Source organism: Glycine max, chromosome 8 (assembly GCF_000004515.6).
Source record: "Glycine max cultivar Williams 82 chromosome 8, Glycine_max_v4.0, whole genome shotgun sequence".
In the NCBI taxonomy this organism is placed as follows: Eukaryota; Viridiplantae; Streptophyta; class Magnoliopsida; order Fabales; family Fabaceae; genus Glycine; species Glycine max.
Genome location: NC_038244.2, coordinates 17,176,926 through 17,198,971, shown reverse-complemented (window position 1 = coordinate 17,198,971; position 22,046 = coordinate 17,176,926). Strand labels below are relative to the sequence as shown.

At 29.1% G+C, this 22,046-nt stretch overlaps 4 protein-coding genes across 8 annotated transcripts; 1 reads left to right on the top strand and 3 right to left on the bottom strand.

Moving 5' to 3' along the window:
• Positions 1–2,147: 2,147 nt before the first annotated feature.
• LOC102659819 (EPIDERMAL PATTERNING FACTOR-like protein 8) lies at positions 2,148–3,273 on the bottom strand. Its single transcript, XM_006585566.4, has 2 exons — positions 2,902–3,273; positions 2,148–2,598 (listed from the first exon to the last, which is right to left on the bottom strand). Exons 1-2 carry the CDS (start codon positions 2,996–2,998, stop codon positions 2,357–2,359), a joined length of 339 nt encoding a protein of 112 aa, XP_006585629.1. The 5' UTR covers positions 2,999–3,273; the 3' UTR covers positions 2,148–2,356.
• Positions 3,274–7,200: 3,927 nt separating this feature from the next.
• Positions 7,201–8,893, bottom strand: LOC100787482 (26.5 kDa heat shock protein, mitochondrial). Its single transcript, NM_001317447.2, has 2 exons — positions 8,529–8,893; positions 7,201–7,757 (listed from the first exon to the last, which is right to left on the bottom strand). Exons 1-2 carry the CDS (start codon positions 8,791–8,793, stop codon positions 7,345–7,347), a joined length of 678 nt encoding a protein of 225 aa, NP_001304376.2. The 5' UTR covers positions 8,794–8,893; the 3' UTR covers positions 7,201–7,344.
• A 1,335-nt stretch (positions 8,894–10,228) lies between these two features.
• On the bottom strand, positions 10,229–12,988 carry LOC100499770 (uncharacterized). 5 transcript variants are annotated; one of them, XM_006584438.3, is made up of 6 exons: positions 12,836–12,988; positions 12,639–12,745; positions 11,947–12,206; positions 11,279–11,369; positions 10,597–10,663; positions 10,229–10,498 (listed from the first exon to the last, which is right to left on the bottom strand). In XM_006584438.3, exons 2-6 carry the CDS (start codon positions 12,647–12,649, stop codon positions 10,445–10,447), a joined length of 483 nt encoding a protein of 160 aa, XP_006584501.1. In that variant the 5' UTR covers positions 12,650–12,745; positions 12,836–12,988; the 3' UTR covers positions 10,229–10,444. The 5 variants fall into 5 exon arrangements, with proteins under 5 accessions (XP_006584501.1, XP_006584503.1, XP_006584504.1 ...); NM_001248852.2 differs by having other exon boundaries at positions 10,397–10,498; positions 10,597–10,705; positions 12,836–12,916; XM_006584440.3 differs by lacking the exon at positions 12,639–12,745 and having other exon boundaries at positions 11,947–12,211.
• A 7,469-nt stretch (positions 12,989–20,457) lies between these two features.
• Positions 20,458–21,267, top strand: LOC100786942 (uncharacterized). Its single transcript, XM_003531663.5, has 2 exons — positions 20,458–20,703; positions 20,874–21,267. Exons 1-2 carry the CDS (start codon positions 20,532–20,534, stop codon positions 21,122–21,124), a joined length of 423 nt encoding a protein of 140 aa, XP_003531711.1. The 5' UTR covers positions 20,458–20,531; the 3' UTR covers positions 21,125–21,267.
• The last annotated feature ends 779 nt before the right edge of the window (positions 21,268–22,046 follow it).

Here is a 22,046-nt window from a genome sequence, read left to right as displayed (position 1 = left end):
CAAAAAAGAGATAGAGAAGTAGATCATGTACTGACCATTTGAGGAGGTGTTGCACAACTTACACTTGCATCCAATAATAAATTGTACTATGTTTGTTGGTTTTTATAATAATTAATCTAAAAGTTATATTAACTATGATTTTTCTTGACAATGCAAAAAAAATTAAAATAACAGTGCGCGCATAGAAATTAAACTAAAAAATTATCATTGTGATTGTTATGTATTCACTTTTAAACTTTCTTTTTCTCTTACAAAAAATAATTCATTTTGAATTTTGGGTAAAACAGTTTTCTTACTAAGTAACAACATGGTTGAAAGGTGTTGTGCTTCTTTTAATCCAAGCTACTGCTGATCGAATGCCGATGAGTATTTTTTTTAAGTAACAAAATCTACTTGAAAATTTATGCTCTTCTAACTAATATTTTTCATATATAAGAATAAAAAATGAAACTCTTGACCATGTGTATAAGGAGTAAAGTTTTCTATCAAATATCACATGTTATGTTGGCTAAAAAAAGCGTTGATATATGATTGAATTTCATCCATACATGCGAGATTCACACTTCAAAGTTGAAATTATTTTGATTGTTCAAAGTTGTTGGAAGCCTCGAGATGACGTCTTGTTGTAGCTAGGGAAATATTTTTGCCTTTGCCTTTTCCGTGTTGAATGCATTGAATTAAAATCCTATTCAATGAGGCACATCAATGGTGGTGTCAAGTTACTACTCCTGACTAGAGGTGATGATTTATTCTGTGCTGAATAAAACTGTTTACACATCAGTGTATTTGGGCAAAAGTTAATCTGTTATTGATATCATTTCACCGATTGAGAAAACTTTTTTTAATAAAAAAAAAAAAATCTGTTAGTTTAACACTGAACTTGTGGGAAAAAAAAATAATTTGATGAATTTGGAACAAGTTAATCTGAATAGATCCATACTACTACTGGTACTTATTATTTAGGAGCAGGGACAGGGTCTGCATCATCAGGATCAGGATGGTTCAGTCATCAGTGCGCGAATCAGGGAATCCGACTGCATCATCAGCCATCGGTTTTCGCCTTTGCGGGACACCAAGTACTTTCAATTTCCATGTGCTACCACTCATGTTTAATATAAGTATTCTTAGGCCAAAATGATAATTAATCGTTTATTGGAACTAGGAATGACATCGATATTTATTTGTAATTTTTTTTTTTTGACAATGAGTGAGTGCATATACGATAAAAGAGATTAAAGTTGTTATGCTTTGTGAGACGGATACTACAGGATCATATCCAAATCTTATCCATTATTCCATTATTGTACTTAATTATAAGATTAATTTGATCATAAAAAAATATCTTGATTACAAAACTTTTCTTTTGCTAAAAAATGTGTTTTCATAGTTAGAAATCATAGGACTAAATTTCAAAACTTAAAAATCACCCATATAAATTATGCTGGATTTTTTCAACCACCATCTATCAACCATCGTGGACATTGTTGCTACAACGCTAGAAATCTACTACTATACATATCATATGGAAAAGCTTGGAATGGGACTATAATAAAACAAATTGCACATTAACAGGCCTTATTCTAAATTCAATTGTTCTTCGTTTAATAAAGTAAAAAATTAAAATTTGAATAGATGTATATACTATTTTTATTTAATGTATTCTTAACATAACAAGAGGCATTAGGAAAGTTATAAAAAAGAAAATTGTTTATGTGCAATAAAATTAAATCTCTATTGCAGAACATTCATTTGACGTGTTTTCTATGAAATCCGGCCCCCACTCGTTCACTGTACTTGTATTATGTACACACTACACATGCATTGTGGTCTGTGTGGACAACAGATTTGACCTTCTCCCAGTTTGTATTCTTTTCATGCGCTCAACCGTGTTCCTGTGTGCTTGTACTTTGTAATTTGTAATTAGAAATAAGACAGACAAGCTAATAAACTCCTTTCGTGTTATTCAAGGTATGACTACAATAACCAATTAACTACTCTTTAATTTACCATTATAATTAATGCCATACTCCTATGCAAGAGTGACATTAAACAAATTGATTTTATAAGCAGAGATTACGACTCATTTTCGTTCATATAATGAAAAATGTTAAATTTAAGCATTAAATTAAATAAAAGTCTTTGAAACATAGAACTATAGAAGTCCCAATACTCATAATTAATACTATATAATAATTGGATACAGATGAAAACAAGTTCACTAATTTTTAACATCTAAATGACAAATACCCAAACGGAGGCTCCAACAGAAGTTGGGTTCTCTGCCTCTTCTTTTTTTATACATATACAGAAATTAATGGTAACTAAGCAGTGTAATTGATAGTAGTTGATGAATGAATCATGGTTGAAACAGCTTATTACCACATTTGCATTTCCATGAAAGAAGGTAATAGGTGTCATCGTCCCCACGAGACGACACTTTGAAACCCTTCTTCCTCTTTTGGTGATTTGGAACGACCAGAGTAGCCATGCATGGCCTACAACTCTTGCACTTGTTAACACAAGCAGGTGGCTTTGACCCTATCACCATTTTACTTTCCTCTAAACCCTCCCTTGTGCTCTCCACCATCACTGATCCACCTACACAACGCAACCAAAAGAAAAAGTACGTACGGTTCATTAAAAACTTAAAAGGGTACCCTATACACACAAGAGGGTTAACTATTAAGAATGGTAGCTAGACCAAAGAGAAAGAGATGACAAGCACAGAAAAAAGAATAAAAAAAGATAAATATTTAAATATAAAAACCACATATTATGTCAAAGTGACGTGTATATATGAAAGACCTAGCTTGCTATTTGAATATGTAAATTGTAACTTAACGGAAGCTTGAAACAGTTATTAACTTAAATAGGGTATAAGGATGGTGGAGGCTTTTTTACCAGATTTGGAAGGTAGAAAGGAGAGGAAAAAGATGAAAAGCACAGTGATTGGAAGTTTGAGGCCATGTAGAGGATAGGATCTAGCAGGTGGAGCCATCTAGGAAGGAGCTTTGACGTGTATTGGATATTGGATATTGGATATTTGATGCAATTGGTCACACTCACAGTGAATGAAGAAGTGTTGAGAAAGAAAAAAGAATGGGGAAGCTGGCTAGCATGCCAAGAAGCAGTGAAAGTGAAATTATAGTATTATTGTTGTGATGGAAAAGAAGACATTTAAATGTGTTGGACAAAGTTGAGGGATGTTTCCTATGGGAGAGACAGTGGTCTGATTCCATGGCTTGTTCACCAATGAAAATGAAATTCACACAGAGGGAGTGGGTTGCTTCGGTCTTTTTGGGAATTTGGGGAACAGATTTTGGATTCATAGTGAATATTGACTGACTGATGAGGTGAACAAATTAAAACGAATATGACCCCCACTCCCCTTGGATTGATCACAGGTTCTACTGTTGGCCATCAATTTACCTACCTGCCCTCAAATTAATTGATGCCACCACAGTATATATTAATAATACACTTTAATTTTCATGCTCTATAAAGATTTTTATTTGCTTGATGAATTAAGAATTATCCTAGATATGATTTTTTAAGTATTTATTAAAAACTTAATAAATCTATTTTACACAAAAAATTTACATTATAAAAGCCGATTAGGGTAGGGGAATTAAACAAACTTGTTTTAGAGAACTAATTTGAAACCGAATTGTTTTTTATGAACCAAGTTGTAACCAATGTTGAATTGAACCGGTTCTAAACCGTTTTGGATTAATTTAGGAACCAAGTTGATTTTTAAACTATTTTTTAATAAAAAATTTGATTTAAAAGAAAATAGTTAAAGTAACCGAATTGATTTAAAAAAAATAATTAGATTCAACTTATTTTGAAAACAATTTAATGGTTTTAATGTAGCTTCGATTCCAAACTAATTCAGTTCAAATCGGTTTTTTACACACTCCTAATTAATGGTCTGGGTGCATGGCCTAATGATAACTTAGTAGGATCAATCTAGTGATAAAAATTGGAATAGATACTTGAGAATTTAAGGTCAATCCTTAATATTATCATTGAACATAAAAAAAATGACATATGACATGGTATGACAGAATCTTTTTGTCACCTTAATGTAGTAACTTGTGTAAATCATATGCTTAATTAACTATAATTAAAAAGAAATATATATGATACCAATTAACTCGACTCAAAATACGATTTCCTTCTAGATCTGACAGGGTGTTAAGATCTACTGTTGCGGCTGACATGTAAGCTTTGCAGGCTTAGAGTTCGCTTAATATGGGATAGGGTTAGTATCCATATTCAGTTTTTACCCCACACTTTGCTGATGAAGTAACCTTTTCAGTGTCTTGAACAAACCAACGAAAACTCAACAACTTTTGAGAACAGCAACCTCCCTTTCCCGAAGAAAGAAACTGGTTTAGACTATTGCAGAATAGTGATGCATGGTAATGGTGAAGGCAGCGTTGTTTTTTTCCTTCCAAGACACATTCGTAAACGAATTTAGTTATTTGTATATTGACTTGTGTATACTGTTGACTCTGCCAAGTACTCACTGACACATTTTATAACACTTTATTATTTGATACTTATGTTTGTACTATTTTAGTTGATAAGTGAAATTAATTTTCAAAAGTAAAGATAAGTCGTGACTTAATAATAAATGATACGTTAATAATATCTTAATTATTGTTTATTTTACATTCGGCATTAGTAAATATTCCAAATAAATTCAGGCCCCAGAAGAAAATTTTGCCTTTTCTTTTACTTCTGACACACCTAGAGTTGGTAGTTTTTTTTTTTTGTAGGCACCTAGAGTTGGTAGTAGACAACTAGGGCGGTTTAAGCAACAGCTAGCTCACGAATTATTTGAATCATGACTCCATGTAGCTGATGATCTCACTTAAATTGTTTTAATTACACTTTTACCTGATTTTTAACCAGTATAGTGATATACCAACTCGTTGTTGGTACAGAAAAATGCAAACAAATTATGATGTCCAATATATGTAATTGTAAGTGGGTGTTTGGATTTATCGGATTTCATGCCACAACATCTCAACCAATAAAATACTGTCCCTAGAATAGAATAAGACTAAAAAAAGTCTTTAAAATGTGAGCAAAATACTATAACTATTTTCAAATTAAAGTAAAGTTTAATTCACGATGTACTATTATAATTTACAATAATGGTAAAGTTATTTTTAATGTGTACAATTAGAAGACTTTTATTCACAGCATTATGAGGAGAGCGATGCACAATCTCCCAAGAGATGGGAGCAGGAGCAAGTACAGAGCCACAAGGTCACGAATCACAAGGCGTTGGGGGAATCCAACGGCCAGGAGTGAAGACTACTATGGGTTCTGATGGGATGAAGGGTTGGTGTTGTTTTGGGCCCCACAAAGCTGATGGTGTACGGATAAAGAGGAAGAGTCATAAACAGTTGGTCTCTCATGCTTGCACCTGCAGGGCTGCACGTAACTGTTCAGATCAACATAATCACGTCATTGCATCACCGTACACATCTATCTCACTTCCTCTTTCTCCTCCTCTTTTCATTGTCCAGTCTTTTCATTCTACACCACTTCACCTAATAATATAGTATTCTAGCTACCTTTTTCATAGCATAAGTGTGAATTTTTTTTGGGGTGGAGGAACAACTGTTTTTTGGCATAGGAAATTTAAATGAGTTAAATTTCCAACATTCATCATACTCTTCACATGTTTGAAGACTCACTTAATATTTATAAAGGTATTTATAATAATTCATATTTTACTTAATCAATTAAATTACATTCGTAAATATATATTTTACTGTAATATTAGTATTTTATTTAATTTTATTCACATATTCCCTTTTTTTTAATTTTCATTTTTATGACATTTGTTTCTTTTACTATTCATCTTTGTTCTTGTAGGCATTATTTTACCCTCCTTGGACACTAATAAGGGCCTTGCTACATTTTCCTTTATGGTCGCGACCTAGACGTTGGAGAAAGTGGGCCACTGGCCCCAATTGAACATATTCCGGATTTCGAGGCTGTGCTCTAACTTGGCGGGTCCATTCTTCAGAAAGTTTGTGAAAAGGAGATTTTTTACTTTTAGTAGATGAAAAGGAAGTTTGAACATTCATGTACTTGGACCGTAAAAAATAAATCATGTGGCCCCGGGTAAAAAACATTCGAAAAAGTAAATGTCATTTAACACATATGATATGCTTGGTTTAAGAAATAAAAAAGTGAGAGAAGAAATGAAATAGAAAGTAAAAATGATTTTTTTATTGTTTGGAAGAAGAAAAGGATATTTTTTTTTCTTTTTCAAGTTCGATTGAATAGAAAATTATAGAAAAGAAAAATACTCCTTCAAAATTGAAATATAAGAAAAAAAATTGATTCATACTAATTGAAAAAATATGTTAACAATAAATAAAATTCGAATAAAAGCTTTTCAAATCTATTCTTCCATTCATATAAAATTTAAAAGTGTAAAAAAAATTCACATTTTTCTTTTTTTACTGAAAAAATGCTCACATGGTTAAAATGTTAACAATCTTGTAGTATTATACTATTAGGTATCCATATAACATTTTTTTAATTAAAATTATCAAAATAAATATAATATATTTTCATTTGTAGCTTACATCAATTGGGGGCTTTATCATCGGGGTATCCCGTCAAAAAAAAAATGTCACAGTACTCATGTTATAATCTTTATAAAAAAAAATACTTTTTTTAATTCTGAAACATTCTCTTGTACTTTTTTGTTTTATTTTTACACTATATCAGTTATATACTTATATGTGACATTAAACACTATTTAATAACAGTAAAAAACATTAATTAATAGTTTAATTGATTGAACAGAAAGTTATTTCAATTTTGTCATCGATTTCTACTAGAAAAAAAGACACTATTTAAAAATGGACTATAAAACATTAAAAATTGTTTTATGTAACGAGTACAAACGTACTTGTGAAAATGGCACAACTTTCTTTATCAGTCCAAGCCCAAGTCTGCTCTTAAAGGCACTTCAAAACGAAGTCTACTGGGCTTTAGTCCCATTGGCAAGAGCCCATCTTAAGCAGGAAAAGCTTGTATTAGGCCAACCTTACAAGGTGATCCCTACGAATTTGAGGAGAAAATTTTATCACTGTGTATTTATCAAATCAGAAACACATATATTCATCAAATCATGAACAGAAAAAAAGATAAGATATTGGAATTATTCAACTGAAAATTTTCACAGAACAGGTCTGAAGTTTTATTTATTTGTTTTCTTACATTATGTCCAAAAACCACACACAACAAGAGTCACAAAGTTCATAGCCTCACCATAGTCCTATAAATAAATAAAAAAAATCTCCAACATCATTCTATTGTGACTTGTTTCACATCCTTTTGGGGGTTCTGAGTCTTAGGAATGATTAGAGTTAGGACACCATCCTTCAACTCTGCCTTAATGTCATCAGCTTTAGCATCATCAGGCAAAATCAGGCTTGTGTTATAGTATCCATAGCTACTTGATGACCAATATTGCTCATCATCATCTTTCTCTTCCTTGTGCTCTCCCTTTATTGTCAACACCCCATCATCATCAATGGTGATCTTCACGTCCTCTTTGGCGATCCCCGGCATCTCGTACCGTAGTTTGTAATGGTCATCCTTCTCTTTCACACGCCCACTAGTCAGAGACCAAGGTGTCAGATTCATGTTCTCAAACAGCCTGTTGATGTTATTACTTGCCTGCATCAGTGCACTCCCAAGCCCTGAAGGAAACAACTCTAACAAACAAACACAACAATGTAAGCTTCTCTTTCACAAGTACTGATTGAAGGAAACAACTCTAACAACTTACACAAAACAAGCACATCATTCCCTCTTCATGACAAAAAATTTACAACTTGGACAATCACTACCATTTTATGATCAATTCACCACTTCTTATCTTTGAATGTAATTTTTTTAAAACTTAGATTCAAATCCAAATATCTAAATTCAGTAAGTTATCAATTTTTTAAAATGAAATTAATTGGCATGCATTGCTGACATACAAGTTTTTTTAGTAAATACTGTATACTTTTTACATTGTTAAAATATAAGTGTTTTTGAGTAAATAGTGTGCAATTAGAAACTGTAATACTGTAATGTATAGTAAGATGATGTGACTTGTAAATCCAGTATAATTTTTAAAATAATTATTATAAAAGTTAAACAAATTTTATGTTCGTGACAATTTGGGATAAGAAGGCAATATTTACACTTTTTAATGCGTGTATTATTTGTTCTTAAAAGATTTGAATTTTGAAGATTAGTCTCTCAGACTTGCACCAAATGAAAAACATTAACAAATAAATGTTTCTTGAATTTGATCAATGTTTTTATCAGTACTAAAAAAGTGTACTACTTCCAAACTGATTAGTATTGGGTTTTTCAATGTTATGAAATTGATTCCCTTTGGTTTTGCAAATGAAGCTAAACCTCATTTTAAATCACTAGCTATGAGTAAAGGTAGTGGGATAACAAAGCATGGTAAAAATAGAGGGAGAGAGTACCATAAAGAGCAGGAGGGAAGTCATCATGATCCTCATTTCTCCAAGCCCATCTTCTGCCCCTCCTCCTTGGGAACATCCTATTAGACTTTTTCCCTTCAGTGACAGCAACTTCAGTGCCTTCAGATTTTCCCTTGTCCCCAGCTGCAGTACCAAACCTTCTCAGCAACTCATTGTTCCACCTCTGCTTGTGAACATTGCCACTCAAGAAAGAGGAAGCACACACCCTTTGTTGCAAGTTTTTCAAAGCCAAACGTGCCAAAGCCATATGATGGATGAGCTTGATGTTGAACTATTGATGGTTTCCCTTAGTTTGTCTGTTTGTTTTTGCTGATGGTTGAAAGGAACTGAAGACAACTTAAATATATATATAACATGGGGTAATTGGTGTTGGTTATTTATTTGGCTTTGGATGCTTGGAGAAGTGTCCTAGAGATTCTAGGATGTTAAGGACACGTCACAAAATGGATGCACATGTAATAATAATTTGAGAAAAGTGAGATGAATGGAGAGTTCTTGTTCCTTCTCAGACATTACATGATTTCACAAGAGTGTTCCAGAACAGGAAAGAACTATAATGTGAGTATCTTAATGTCTCAGTTCTTTTTTATTCGTAGCCCGATCTGGCCATGAAGAATTTCCGGTCCTGAAATATTGGCATGATGGGCCTGCCCCAAATTCAGACTGATTTTGATCCAATTTAATTAAAATGTACCTCAAAACCAGGAAAGATGAAAAAAAAAAAAAAAGAAAAGAAAAGGCACTGCCTTAACATCATCAATGTGTGAGAAATGAAATTCTTAATTTTAAGTCCCAACCACAAAAATATAGGATCATGGTTCAAAAAAAATGCTAACGACTAAAGACAGTTTCAAAAACTTCCTCTAAGATTAGTTTTTCCAATAAATTATAACCAATCATTAAAAAAAAAATCCAGGATGTTAGAGAGAACTAGCATTCCTAAAACAAAAAACACCAAAATTATGGTTAGTTGATTGTGGCCAAAGGATTTGATTGGTACTATTTAAATTTTGCCAAAATAAGCCTATCCTGTCATTACTACACCTTTTGCGGTCTAGTTTCTGTTCGCATCATAATAAATACCAAATCCTCCACCAACCAGCCTCCTACTAACCCCCTTATTTTCTTTGTATAATAAAAAATATTGAATACTAGTATGTTTTATATTTTCAAGAATTATATATATTCACTTTTTTCATTAAATATTTTCTGTAGGAAGATTTATAAAATACGAGAATTTGTAAGAGGATATATCATTGGATTCATTGCTAAAAACTATAGGTATAACGATATTGATGAGGAAGAAAAAACGGACAATGATAGTGAACTACGAGAAAATTTTATAATTGGAAGTAGCAATAGCCAATTTAAAATGGCTGAATCTGAAATTAAAGTTAAACAGCCCACTTCCATTAGGAAATAACATTCAACGTTTGACCAAAAAAAATTCAACGACAAATTCTTGACAATTTTTAACATTATTAAGATAAAGATTCCACTAAGACAGGATTTTTAAAAGCTTAATGGATATGAAACATTGAAACCAAATCAGAAACTATATCTCAGTTATTGACTATTTACACAACATAATTTCGGTCTAATTTCACGGAAAAGCAGGCAGAGCAAATAAAAGTTGCAGCCACTCATACATGCAAGCAAAAGGCTGTCAACAAAGGCAAGAGTTTTCCAAAACTTGCCTCTTGAGATAGTAGAGGCAGCCAAGGCAATCAATTAACAAAAGGATAATACAGTTATCTCATGTTCCCAAGACACAAATTTTTCCTCATCATATTCATAGGCATGCGACAATTGATATACAAACTGCAGTATATGCCCAATAGTCCTTCCTACAAGCAAGAACTAGAATTATTTTCAGCACTTCCTCAATCTTCAATATCTCAGTCGTATAGGCCATCTTGCTCCCATATATCCACAAGAAAATCTACCATTTCCTGAGTATTGGTATAAGAATATCATCAGATCATCATTTTTTATAAAAATAAAATAAAAAATGCATGACAGTTGTTTAGAATTAGAAGTAGATGCTTACAGCAAGAGGGATAGGCTGACGGAATGGCTTGTTGCTCCCAAGTAAACTTTCATATGTTGCATTCCAACTGCAAAGCCAAAAATTTTTGGCAAGGCACAGACAATAAGTTCTGACAAGATAGGGGAAAAAAAGAACAAATTCATAATTATTGACAGAAAAGAAATTCATTGGCCACGTATGGAAATCTTATTGCCCAGTTTGAATAGTTTTGCTATACACCATACCAACATGAAAGAACTTAGCATGCCAGAACTTACGAAGCCTACAGTTCAAAGATAAACTAAGCTCCTTATGACATGGTACTCCTTATAATGTAGCAGCTAGGACATAGCTACACACCATGGATTTCAACTTACTCCAGTCATTCACACATTTCTTCTTTCAAGGCTACAACCGGCATACTAATTATTTAGCTATGAGCTTTATTATAGAATAAATTGAGTTTTTTTTCCCATGTGGCAGGGTGGAAAAGCAAACTGCTTCCAATGTTATTATCCAAGAGCAAATGTATAACAGTATAACCACAATCACAATATCAATTTGTATATGAAACTCACACAATGAAGAAGAAGTAATAAAAACTTATAGAAAAATGGATTTGCAAGAAACCAAACACAAACAAAAATTACAATTACAAAAAATTAGGAAGCTGCTAATAAATTAATCCAGCAATGTAAGTTACCTCAATTTAGGTTCTTGTAATTGTTGTGTTTGGTTCTCAGGCTTTTTATTTCCAACCCAACGTTGCCGAGTCTGATTCCAAAGAATTACACCTGCAACCAAAAATATTTTCATAAATTCACTTGTAAATTAAGATATGATTGGAAAGATTCATAGGGTAAAAGCATATCAACAGTATGAAAAGAGGCTAAAGTGTTACATAGATGAGTGTCCAGCCCAAAAGAAAAGTATATGGACAGTGCTAGTCAAACCTAAAGAACATATCATTTGATAATTCAAAACAGACTAAAACAAACCACCATGCCACTCAAACCACATTTCTTAAATGAGCAGCAGCATGCACCAGATATATTTTGCCATAGTACACCAAAAATGGTAAGGCCCTATGAAGGAAATAGGGCAATGTAAAAGTAACTACATTACAGAGACATCAGCTTAATGTGATCAATTTATCATTATATAAACCCACCATGAACAAAAACAAACACCATAAGTCTTGTTGAAAATAGAGTTCGTTTAACCCACAAATAGACAGCAAATGCTTTCAGCTACCACTATGCAAAGCCATACCATTTTTTTTTCATTTCAGTTTAATTACAAAAGAACCATGTCAAACCATGAAATGCAAATTTAGTAAAATATCTGCACAGAAAAAACAATGAAGAATACCGTGATTTACAAATTCAGTGGGGTTGGTGCTGCTTTTGGAAGAACCAGCATGAGAAACCACAGCTTGGTTTGTTAGACTGGCTGAAGAGATGCTCCCTTGTGACTGAACAGCGCTGTTGTCCATATCATGCGTGCTGGTGGTCCAAAAATCCTCTGATGAACTCGGTTTCCTCACTACGTTACTTTGTGTTGCCAACCCTTTTGATGGCACATCCACTGTGGGACTCAGTGAAGGCCTTTTATAGCATCCAACACAACCACTGCTCTGTTACAATAACATTAATTTCGGTTATGCACCACATTATAATCATATGATTGTCTAAAACAGCCACCATAATTCATACACTTCAATTTAATAGCCACAAAATGCAAATTGATTTACAGACACAGCAATCCCAGTCTCTTTAATTCAGAAAATTAAAAATCCTATGGTAATAGGTTGATAAATTCAACCAAAAAAACATATAACCCATAACCTATCTTAAAACCTTTTCAACAATTTTCTAGATAAAGGTATAAATCAAGAGAGATAAAGGAATAACTTTCAAGGGTCATCATCCTAGCACATGATTATCAATCAATATAGGGAAAAACACAGATACCCATAAAAGTGTAAAAGCTAATTGAAGGTAAAAGGGAAAAAAAGGAGTCAACTTTTTTTTTCCAGCTATGGTTGGATTCATAAAACATACCCCATATGCATGCAATGTCTGAAACACCCCCAAAAGGCTGATTAGATTAGATCTGTCACGAGGATTTTGAAGAAAAACGAAGAAGACGAAACCGATTCAGAGCAATCCTAAGAATTCAATCAAAACGCAGAGATTAAAAAAAATGAAAGAGAGAGAGAGAGAGAATGCATAAAAAAAGGAAGGGAAAAAAAAAGAACCTTAGAGTTTGATAGCCCTCCCTTCCGATGTGCAAACACACAGATGGGATTGCTTTTGGATTCTTCTTCTTCGTCGTCCTCTTCTCTTCTCTCACGATTGAAAAAATAAATAAATGATTAATAACGTAACGCAAGAGTGGATTATTTTCAGCAACAATATTTTTATTTTAATTTATCGTGTTGTTTAATAAATTCATAAATTTAAAATACAATTTAGTTTTAGTTAACTATTAATTCAACAGGGTAATGTTTGAGAAATTAAATTAAAAATGATAAAGTAAGGATATATTGATAACACTAAATATTATATTTTTTTTTCATTTTTAATTCGTTAAACGTTGTTGTGGGGAAAAAAATATTTGTAAAATAGTGTTTAACGAATGATAAATAAATGTTTAATGATAATGAAAATATAAAAATTAAAGCAAGAACTTTGTTAGTTGATGCTAAATGGTTTTCGTCGAATTGCTTGAATAATATATGACTTATATATATATATATATATATATATATATGTGAGAGAGAGAAAAATCAGGAAGTGATTACAGTGAGATAAAGATTGAAAATCGTGAGGCAAAAGGGGGGAAAATGACACATAAAAGAAGTTGCTATATTATTACAGGGGAATGTTAATGCAGCAATGTGACTTTTTTTTTAAAGTATGAGTGTATTAGAAATTTACATTATAAATATTTAGACAAAAGAATCATTTGAACTCATCTGTGTCATTTAATATAAGGATATTATAATAATGTATTATTTAATTTGAAAATAATTATATTTCTCTTCTCTTTCATTTATATCAATACTAAATTCTTAGATATTATATTTTTTCATAAATATTAAATTATCAATCTCTTTCCTCTCTCATCATTATATAAATGTATTATGAAAATTTGTATTATAAAAATAAATATATATTAATCTATAGCTTTTTTTTATAATTTCAGGAACATAATAAGCCTAAATAAATCAAATTAATATCAATTGGTTGATTTTTATATAATATACAATAAACATACAGCTAGATATGAAGAAATGGTTACTTTTTTAACAAATAAAAAATAATAATTGTCTTATTAACATTACAAAAACGTTCTTCATTAAAAAAAATAATTGAAAGAAAAGAATGTTATAAATTGTTTCATTAACATTACAAAAACAACATAATTTGTCATTATTTTTAACTATAAATTATTTTTGGAAAAATAGTTATTTTTCAAATTCATTTAAATAGAAAAAATATTATTTTTTAAAAATAAATTTGAATCAATCACACTTATTATTTTTAAAATAAATATATAGTCTAATTTAATATTTATGAGAGATAAGAAAGAGAATATTATCTGAAAATTTAATACTGACATAGATGAATAATGAGAGAGAAATGATATAAACTGAATCATAAATTATTATATCATTCTTAAATTAAATTTATTAACACGAAATATTTTATTATTTTTTTTCCAAATATTTATGGTATTAATTGCTAATATACTCATTAAAAAATGGTGTGTGAATTATCATTCCCCCGTTATTATAATTATAACTATACTAAATAATGATTGAAGCATGTTTGATGTTAATTAATTATGGCTCATTTGAATACGTAGATAAAGTTGTTGGGTTTGCTCTTGGGTATATTGATTTAGAACTTAGGAGTAATACCAAAGATCTCTTGAACTTGTTAGATTAGATATTTGTATGCTTGTCTTTTTTTATTATCTTCTTTGTGACGTTTCCTTGGTCAAAGAGGCTATTGACAAAGATACCATGGGGTTTCAAAGATAGAATTTTTTTATCTAACGCACTGTATTAATTGATAATAATAATAATAATAAACTAATTTCGTGAGCAATTTAAAATACTGATTAATTGACCACATTACACTCAAGATTATTTATTAGGAATGGCAAGAAAGGTTGGTCTTGGTAGATTTTCTATTTCCATCCATATAAAAGATGAAATGAATTTGGATTTGGGTTTATAAAAGATGAGAGTGAAAAAATGGAATATAATTCCATTTTCATTGGACGCGGAAAAATATATGGGAAACTTATCTCATATTTCTTAAATAAATTATTTGCTCGTATACTTCAGATAAATTATAGATTAAGTTATTAATTGCATTTAAATTCAATAAATATATATAATTTAATAAAAATAAATAGCATAAGAATTAAATTATATTTTTAGTTAAATGTATATTTTTAATTTATTATAATTAATATTATAATTATAATATTATTTACTTAACTATTAAAATAATTAAAAAAAAATAAAATATGAAATAATTACATAATTAATAGTTACATATTATGTATATAATAATAGAGTTATATATAAATATATTATTAATAATTATAAAATGTACGTAATCAGACAGGTATAAAACAGGAAGTTTTCAATTCCACTTTTCCAAGTTGAACAATATTCAATTCCAATCAAAATGAATTTTCCCTATCAAACTCAAGACTTGTCAGAGAGTATCCACATATTTTAGTGTCATGTCTAATTATTGTCCCTTCAACCAAATGCACATTAAATTATTCTTAATGAAAAATATATTTTTAAGGAAGGAATTAATGAGAAATGTTAATTAGTATGTTTAATGCATTGGTTAAAGAATTAAAAGAAAAAAAATATTAAAATACATAAAATAATATTATTTATGATTTTTTTATAGTCTCATATGATGCTCAAAATATATTTTTCCTTGCACTAATTAACAAAACTCATTCTTAATTACCAGTACGAGTACAATGCAAGCTATTTGTCTCGAATGAAATAAAACATTATTTGTTGAACGAAACAAACGTAAACATTATTCAGTGAACAATGCATGGTAACAACGAATGGCCATTTACATTTACATTATCTGCAAATTAAGAATTTATTTGTTAGAAGTCCCTAGATAGTAGGTGTATCGTTTAGGGCACATAGCCTTACGACTTACGAGCCGTGAATCCGAAAATTCGGCTCAAGATGGTAACTTGACATTTTCGGCGTTTCTTGACTATTCTAATAATGTTTAATCTTAAAAAATTAAAATAATATTGTTTTTATGTTTGACTATTATGATAGACGGAGTTTCTTGTTTATTTTTTTATCCAAAGACGGAGTTTACTATGACATTAGTTTTTTTTCTTTTACATTATTATGATATTAGTTTACACTGACATATAACAGAATACCGTCATTATGATATTAGTTTAAATAATGAAATGAGTTTACTGATTTATTATTCTAATTATTCGTATGGTGTAGGAATTTTAGGCGTTCACGTTCTAATTTCTGGAGTATAATAATGTAAAAGGTTATGACCTTACGATAACCTGTTGGCCTTGTTCACGTAACACGAGTAAAAGGTTTGGAATCAAAATAAAATAAAATGGTAAGGTTCGTAGTTTGATCATAGATTTACTAAGAAACCATAAAATTATCACCAATTATAATAAATAGTTATTGATTATTTATAGTAATTAAACATCAACCACAAATTAAAACTTTGTTATGTCAGTGTAATTTTGATCAGTTTATCCCTATTTCGACTATTGTATCTTCTATGTTAATTGAGATTTAAGATGTTTGCAACATTGCACTCTCACATAAATTGAAATTAATACTTTAAAAATTATTAAAACATCAAGTGAGTAGAAAAATTATCACAGTAACATTACTTCAACTCGATTTGTGATTCGTTAATCACAGTTGCATTATAATAACCGTATGCCTAAATGAAGGTGTTCCTCCTTTGTCAACGTTAGCAAGGTTACATGGATTTAACCTTAACACCACTCCAAAACAATTATCCCCTACTTGTTATGCTTAAGGTAGGTGAGTATGTCGAGTTCTAAGCTAAGTTACGAGCCACGATTAAACACATTGCATGTTATAATAATTAACTAACTTTACTTTGTCTCTAAAAAAAGGTAATTTTACTCTGGATCAAGGTGTGATTCATTATTCACCATTGCATTATAGAAGCATTGAACCTAAGTGAAGATGTTGGCATCAGTTAACACCTACCCTACACTTTGGACTAAAATAAATAGTTACACAATTAGGGCTAAAGCTTAATTTGAAACATTTAGGTTAAGTTTGGCCTAGCTTTATTTTGGCTGAAAGGCTATTTAAGTTAAAACTCAAAATAAAAACTTAAAAAATTAATTAACATTAATTTATTTTTAATGATAATAAAATGCATTTAAAATTAATAAAGGCATACACATAAAAAAGTGTCAATTTTTTTTAATTAATAAATAAATTTAAATATAATTTATTTTATATATAATATTAATTAAATAAATTGAAGTATTAATTAAAAAATAAAATTTATTTTAAAAAATTATATCGTTGTTTATTGATATTTTTCAAAGAAAAAAAATAATTTATTGAAACATGATTCAACAACGTCAATATAATAAAAAGTATTTAATACATATTTTAAATTATTTAACATATAATTTTAATTAAATATTTTAAGTTAACCATATTATTTACTCATTTCAATATAGTTCTTTTGTTATATGTAATGAAAATTAAATAAATAAAAATAATAAATACATTGAAAATTAAAATAAATAATTAGAAGGTCATACAAATAAACATAATTTAAAAAAAAGTAAAATATGTGAGAACTATTTCATGAAAAACAAGTGAAGCACTGAAACTAAAAAAATCATAGAAAAATAAAAGCAATATTTTAAATTGAGTTGAATTCAAAAAATTATCTTACTTATTATTTTAAATTGAGTTTTTTTTAGACAACATATGTTAAATTGATTTCAAATTAAAAAATAGTCTATAAATCGCAAGAAAAAGAAAAAACTCTCATCCTAATATTTTTCTTAAAATATATTCCTCAAATATCTGCATATGCGGTCCCGTGAGCATATATTACTGGCCACCCACCTGTGAGAACTGAACTCAACAATATTAATAAGGTTGAAAATTATATAATACTCCAACAGATTTTTTATACATTTCACGTGACCAACAGATTTTTTTACTTGCACATGCGGGTATATATATATATATATATATATATATATATATATATACACATCTAAAAGAAAAAGAAGAAATAATATAAAATAAAATAAAATTAACTTACACAAAATTAATTTTTTTACAGGAATTAATCTAAAAAAATTTCTATAAATTATTTATAAATAAACTAATTTTAATTTAATGAAGAATTTAATTTATGTTCTTATTTTTTCTGATAATTACTTGTGAAAAAAATTATCTAAACATATCCTAATTTAGTAAGTCACTTCAATAGTTTAATAAAATACATTAATTATCTTTTAAACTAATTTAATCAGAGTAACATGTGAGACTTACATTATATGTCAAACACATCATTATGACATGTTTCGTAAGATAGATGTTAGTATTCTTAACACACTCATTAAGAAAAATAAATGAAAAAACCATTAAAAATAGTTTTTGTAAAAAAAATTAATAAACATACTTAAACAAATTGTATTTTTTTAACCAGTAGTATATAATATATTATCAAATATATAAAAAAGAAGAAAAAATTATTAAATAAAGAGTGTAAAATAATTTTATATTAATTATCATTTAATCATAAATCATTATATATGTTAATTTTTTTTATAAAATTATCTTAAATATTATATCATCACTAATTTATTATTGGACTAGAATATAAATTTATTTTACACGGTTAATATATCACAACTAAATTTTATAAAAATACAGTATAAATTATCAATACTCTGAAGGAAATCAATAAATAAAATAAAAAAGTATTTTTTTATTACAATAAAATTAAGTAGTTGAACCCTAAGCCTAATATTGCATTATATTTTTATATACTACCATGATATGGACTATGGACTCCCAGTTATCAGCTAATAATCCAAGTTGGGAACGTTTTTCTCTAACTCTGACCATCTTCAGCATCTAGAAAGGAGTATTCCTCTTTGACCTTTGACCCATCACAAGTCTCAACAACCCAAAACAATAACAAAGCTCTCATTTTATGATGCGGGAACATCTATGGTTTTTTTTGGCAATGGAAACATCTATGTTTATTTATTTTGAAATTCTAATTATTTTTCATGTCTTCATAATTTTTTTTGTTATACACTTAAAATAATTTTATATTATTATTTAATAATAAATCATGTATAATAGAGGTGTTCAAAATCAAATTAAATTGACTATAAATAAAAAATTAATCAAAAAAATTTTAATTTGCATAAAAATTAATGGTTATTGGTTTGATTTTTATTTTATTTTCCAAATTGCACAGTATGGTTGGTTCATGGTTTGACATGTGAAAATTAAACCAAACCAAATCGTATTATAAACACTTCTAGAAACTATTATTGTAATTACTAGTGTTTTGTTGTTGGATATATACTTATTGAGTTTCCATAGCTAGGAATAAACATGATTTTTGTTTTGTTAAGTTTGTTTTTGAAATCTGTAAACAAGTATTATGTTTTGTTTTTACTTTTAAGTTAAATGATTACTTTTATGATGAAGGGTTATTATTCAAGTACTATTCAACTTGTTTTATTTTAAGTATAATTGTTAAAACTTTTGTTATTCATTTATATTTTTTTATTGTTGAATTAGTTATTATTTAAGTTTTATCCAATGAATGACAAAAATTTTAAGCATTTTTTAAAAATTTACTAGTAGAATTTTTTAAACTGAAAAACTGAATCAAACCAAATTGTAAAAATTTGATTTAGTTTGGTTTGATTTTCATAAATAACATAAAACAAATCAAATTGTGTCACACTTAATTTTTTTTGTTTAGTTTGAATTAATTTTAACTGAAAATTGCACCAAACTGCACCAAAAACACCCCTACTATATAATAAATTTATTATCTTTTATAATAAAACTATTTTAAATGTCATACCAATGATAATGCATTTTGATTGGTTAACGGCAAATTGTATGACAATTCATAGGCGTTATAATTATATTAACATATGTTAGCATAATAAATATAAATTAAAGTATACTTATTATTAATATAATTATGTTAATATTCACAAATTTAAAAATCTTTGAAGATGTGTGAATGACTTTTATTATTATTAGTAGAATAATGCTAGCGGACATTCTCTTTTAGATATTGTTTTTTATTGTTAGAATTTATTGAAAATTATCAATTTTAATAAGTTTTGTTTTTCAATTAATATTTCTCTTTTCTCATTTATATTAAATTAAAAACAAAACCTACTAAAATTGATAATTTTTAATAAATTTTAATTAATTAAAAAAATCCAAAATAAAGTGTTATTGAGAGTCACTACCATTTTTCTTATTACCATTATTACTGTTATAACAACAACAAAAAACTCTATACTTATTGCTTTTATATGAAAGCCACCAAGATGCTCACTACCTGCCAAACTATCCTCATATCATAATCAACCAATTATCCAGTGTTATTTTGGTTATTATTATTTATTTATTTTCCCTTTACCAGAGTTGTTGGAATTTTCTATTTTCTACTCATTATTTTTTCTTTAATATTATTTTCCCATCAACTACTAGCAAAGAAGCTTCGTGAAAAGGTACATCCATTCACCCATCCCTCTCTCTATTCAATATTTATACGTCTCTTCCTTTATATGGTCAACCCTGGTTCTCTGCTCCTCGTTCTTTTCAAAAGACAACGTTGCTCTGCTCCCACAATATGGCTTCTTCGATCTCACAAGGTCTCGTGTTCACCACAGCCATGCTCGTCTCCACCACTGTTCTTTACCTTGCATTCTCGAGGCAAAAGACTTCCCCGCCATTCCAAATTTCCCAAAATTCAAATTCTCTCCACTCTAACAAAAAAATTCTTCGCTCTTGCATATACTCAGGTAAATTTTGCTCCACTCCCTCTCTTTTTTTCGAACATATTTCCGTTGTCGAGTCTTAAACATGCAACTTTGTTAAAAACTTGGATTTTTTTTTGTTATTTATTATAAGAGAAAAAAATTATGCGCTGGCAGCGTAAGAGAATTTTTTGAGTATTTACTTCAATTTTCAGAGGAGAAGAAACGGGAAAGGAAGAAGAATAAGAAGAAAGTGAAATTTGCAGAAAATGTGATGGTGAAGGAAGTAGAAAGAGTTAGTAACGAGAAAAACAGAGAAAAACAGGGGAGGCAAAACAGAGTATCATTATCAAGCAACGAGTGCAGAAGTGAAATTCCGAAAAAACATGAAATGCCAGCGAATCGAATTGCTCTGTATAATGGTATTTTGAGGGATCGGGTGCATAGGATGTCGTGCTGTCACTAATCACCCTATGCTTCTTCATGTAGATTCTGTTTTCCAAGTTGGAACAGGGGATAGATTTTTCCACTGTAACCTCTTTCATCTTCCTTTCTTTTTTTTAATTTTTCAATTTTAATGTTACAGGCAACGATCATTTCTTCATAAAATCTGACATACAAGGCTATTAATATTTGTACATATTTATAATTAAGACAGTGTAGTTTTTCTTTTTTAATTATATATGACAAATTTAAAATGATCATATAATAAATTGTGATTGAATCAAATCCTTTAAACTGTAAAAACTTTTTACACTTTTACAGACTATTTACTCTTTAAAAAAGAGATAAAGAACTTTATCACGTGAAACTTCAAACATGATAATGTTCTCGGCCAGGCCATGTTCAGTGTGTTGTGCATTTTATTTTCTTTACCAGGATCTTAACAGGTTTTGAACCACTTGCAAGTTACAACTATGGTTTGATGGAAAGGTTGTTGTGCGAAGAAGGGAGAAAAAAATCTGATTTGTTTTTCGTTCTTGTGGTTGTAAATAGGTACTTGCCTCTTCTATTTCATGTTTTCCTGATTAGTCAAAAGTCAAAATATTTGGCTATTTCTTTCAATTGTATCCAAAAATAAATAAATATATTAAAAGTATGAAGTGAGAAGTTATAATCATTAGTAATTAAAAAGTTAATAGTTAAAATTTAAATAGTTATATAAATGACTTAATTACAAAATCTCTATTCTTATTTTGTTTATTTTACTAAATCGGACTTGTTATTTTTTTAATTTATTATTTGAGTCTTTTTATATTTTAAAATTCATTATCCTAGTCATAAGAGCTTATTTTAATAGTTGACTATTAAATTTTAAATGTTGACTAAATTAAAAAATTGATCAATATTTTTTAAAAAAGTAAGAATTAAAAAAAATGATTGAGGAA

What these genes read in the sequence shown, in the direction of transcription:
- LOC100499770 (NM_001248852.2), bottom strand. An exon ending in CACTGAATTTGTAAATCACG is followed by an intron (nt 11,370 to 11,946) that starts GTATTCTTCATT and finishes TTTTGGTTGCAG; the next exon opens with GTGTAATTCTTTGGAATCAG. An exon ending in GTCAGCCTATCCCTCTTGCT is followed by an intron (nt 10,499 to 10,596) that starts GTAAGCATCTAC and finishes ACCAATACTCAG; the next exon opens with GAAATGGTAGATTTTCTTGT.
- LOC102659819 (XM_006585566.4), bottom strand. Translation starts at nt 2,998, where the DNA reads ATGGCTCCACCTGCTAGATCCTATCCTCTACATGGCCTCAAACTTCCA. An exon ending in CTTTCTACCTTCCAAATCTG is followed by an intron (nt 2,599 to 2,901) that starts GTAAAAAAGCCT and finishes TGCGTTGTGTAG; the next exon opens with GTGGATCAGTGATGGTGGAG.
- LOC100787482 (NM_001317447.2), bottom strand. Translation starts at nt 8,793, where the DNA reads ATGGCTTTGGCACGTTTGGCTTTGAAAAACTTGCAACAAAGGGTGTGT. An exon ending in CTTCCCTCCTGCTCTTTATG is followed by an intron (nt 7,758 to 8,528) that starts GTACTCTCTCCC and finishes TTTGTTTGTTAG; the next exon opens with AGTTGTTTCCTTCAGGGCTT.
- LOC100786942 (XM_003531663.5), top strand. Translation starts at nt 20,532, where the DNA reads ATGGCTTCTTCGATCTCACAAGGTCTCGTGTTCACCACAGCCATGCTC. An exon ending in TCGCTCTTGCATATACTCAG is followed by an intron (nt 20,704 to 20,873) that starts GTAAATTTTGCT and finishes TTCAATTTTCAG; the next exon opens with AGGAGAAGAAACGGGAAAGG.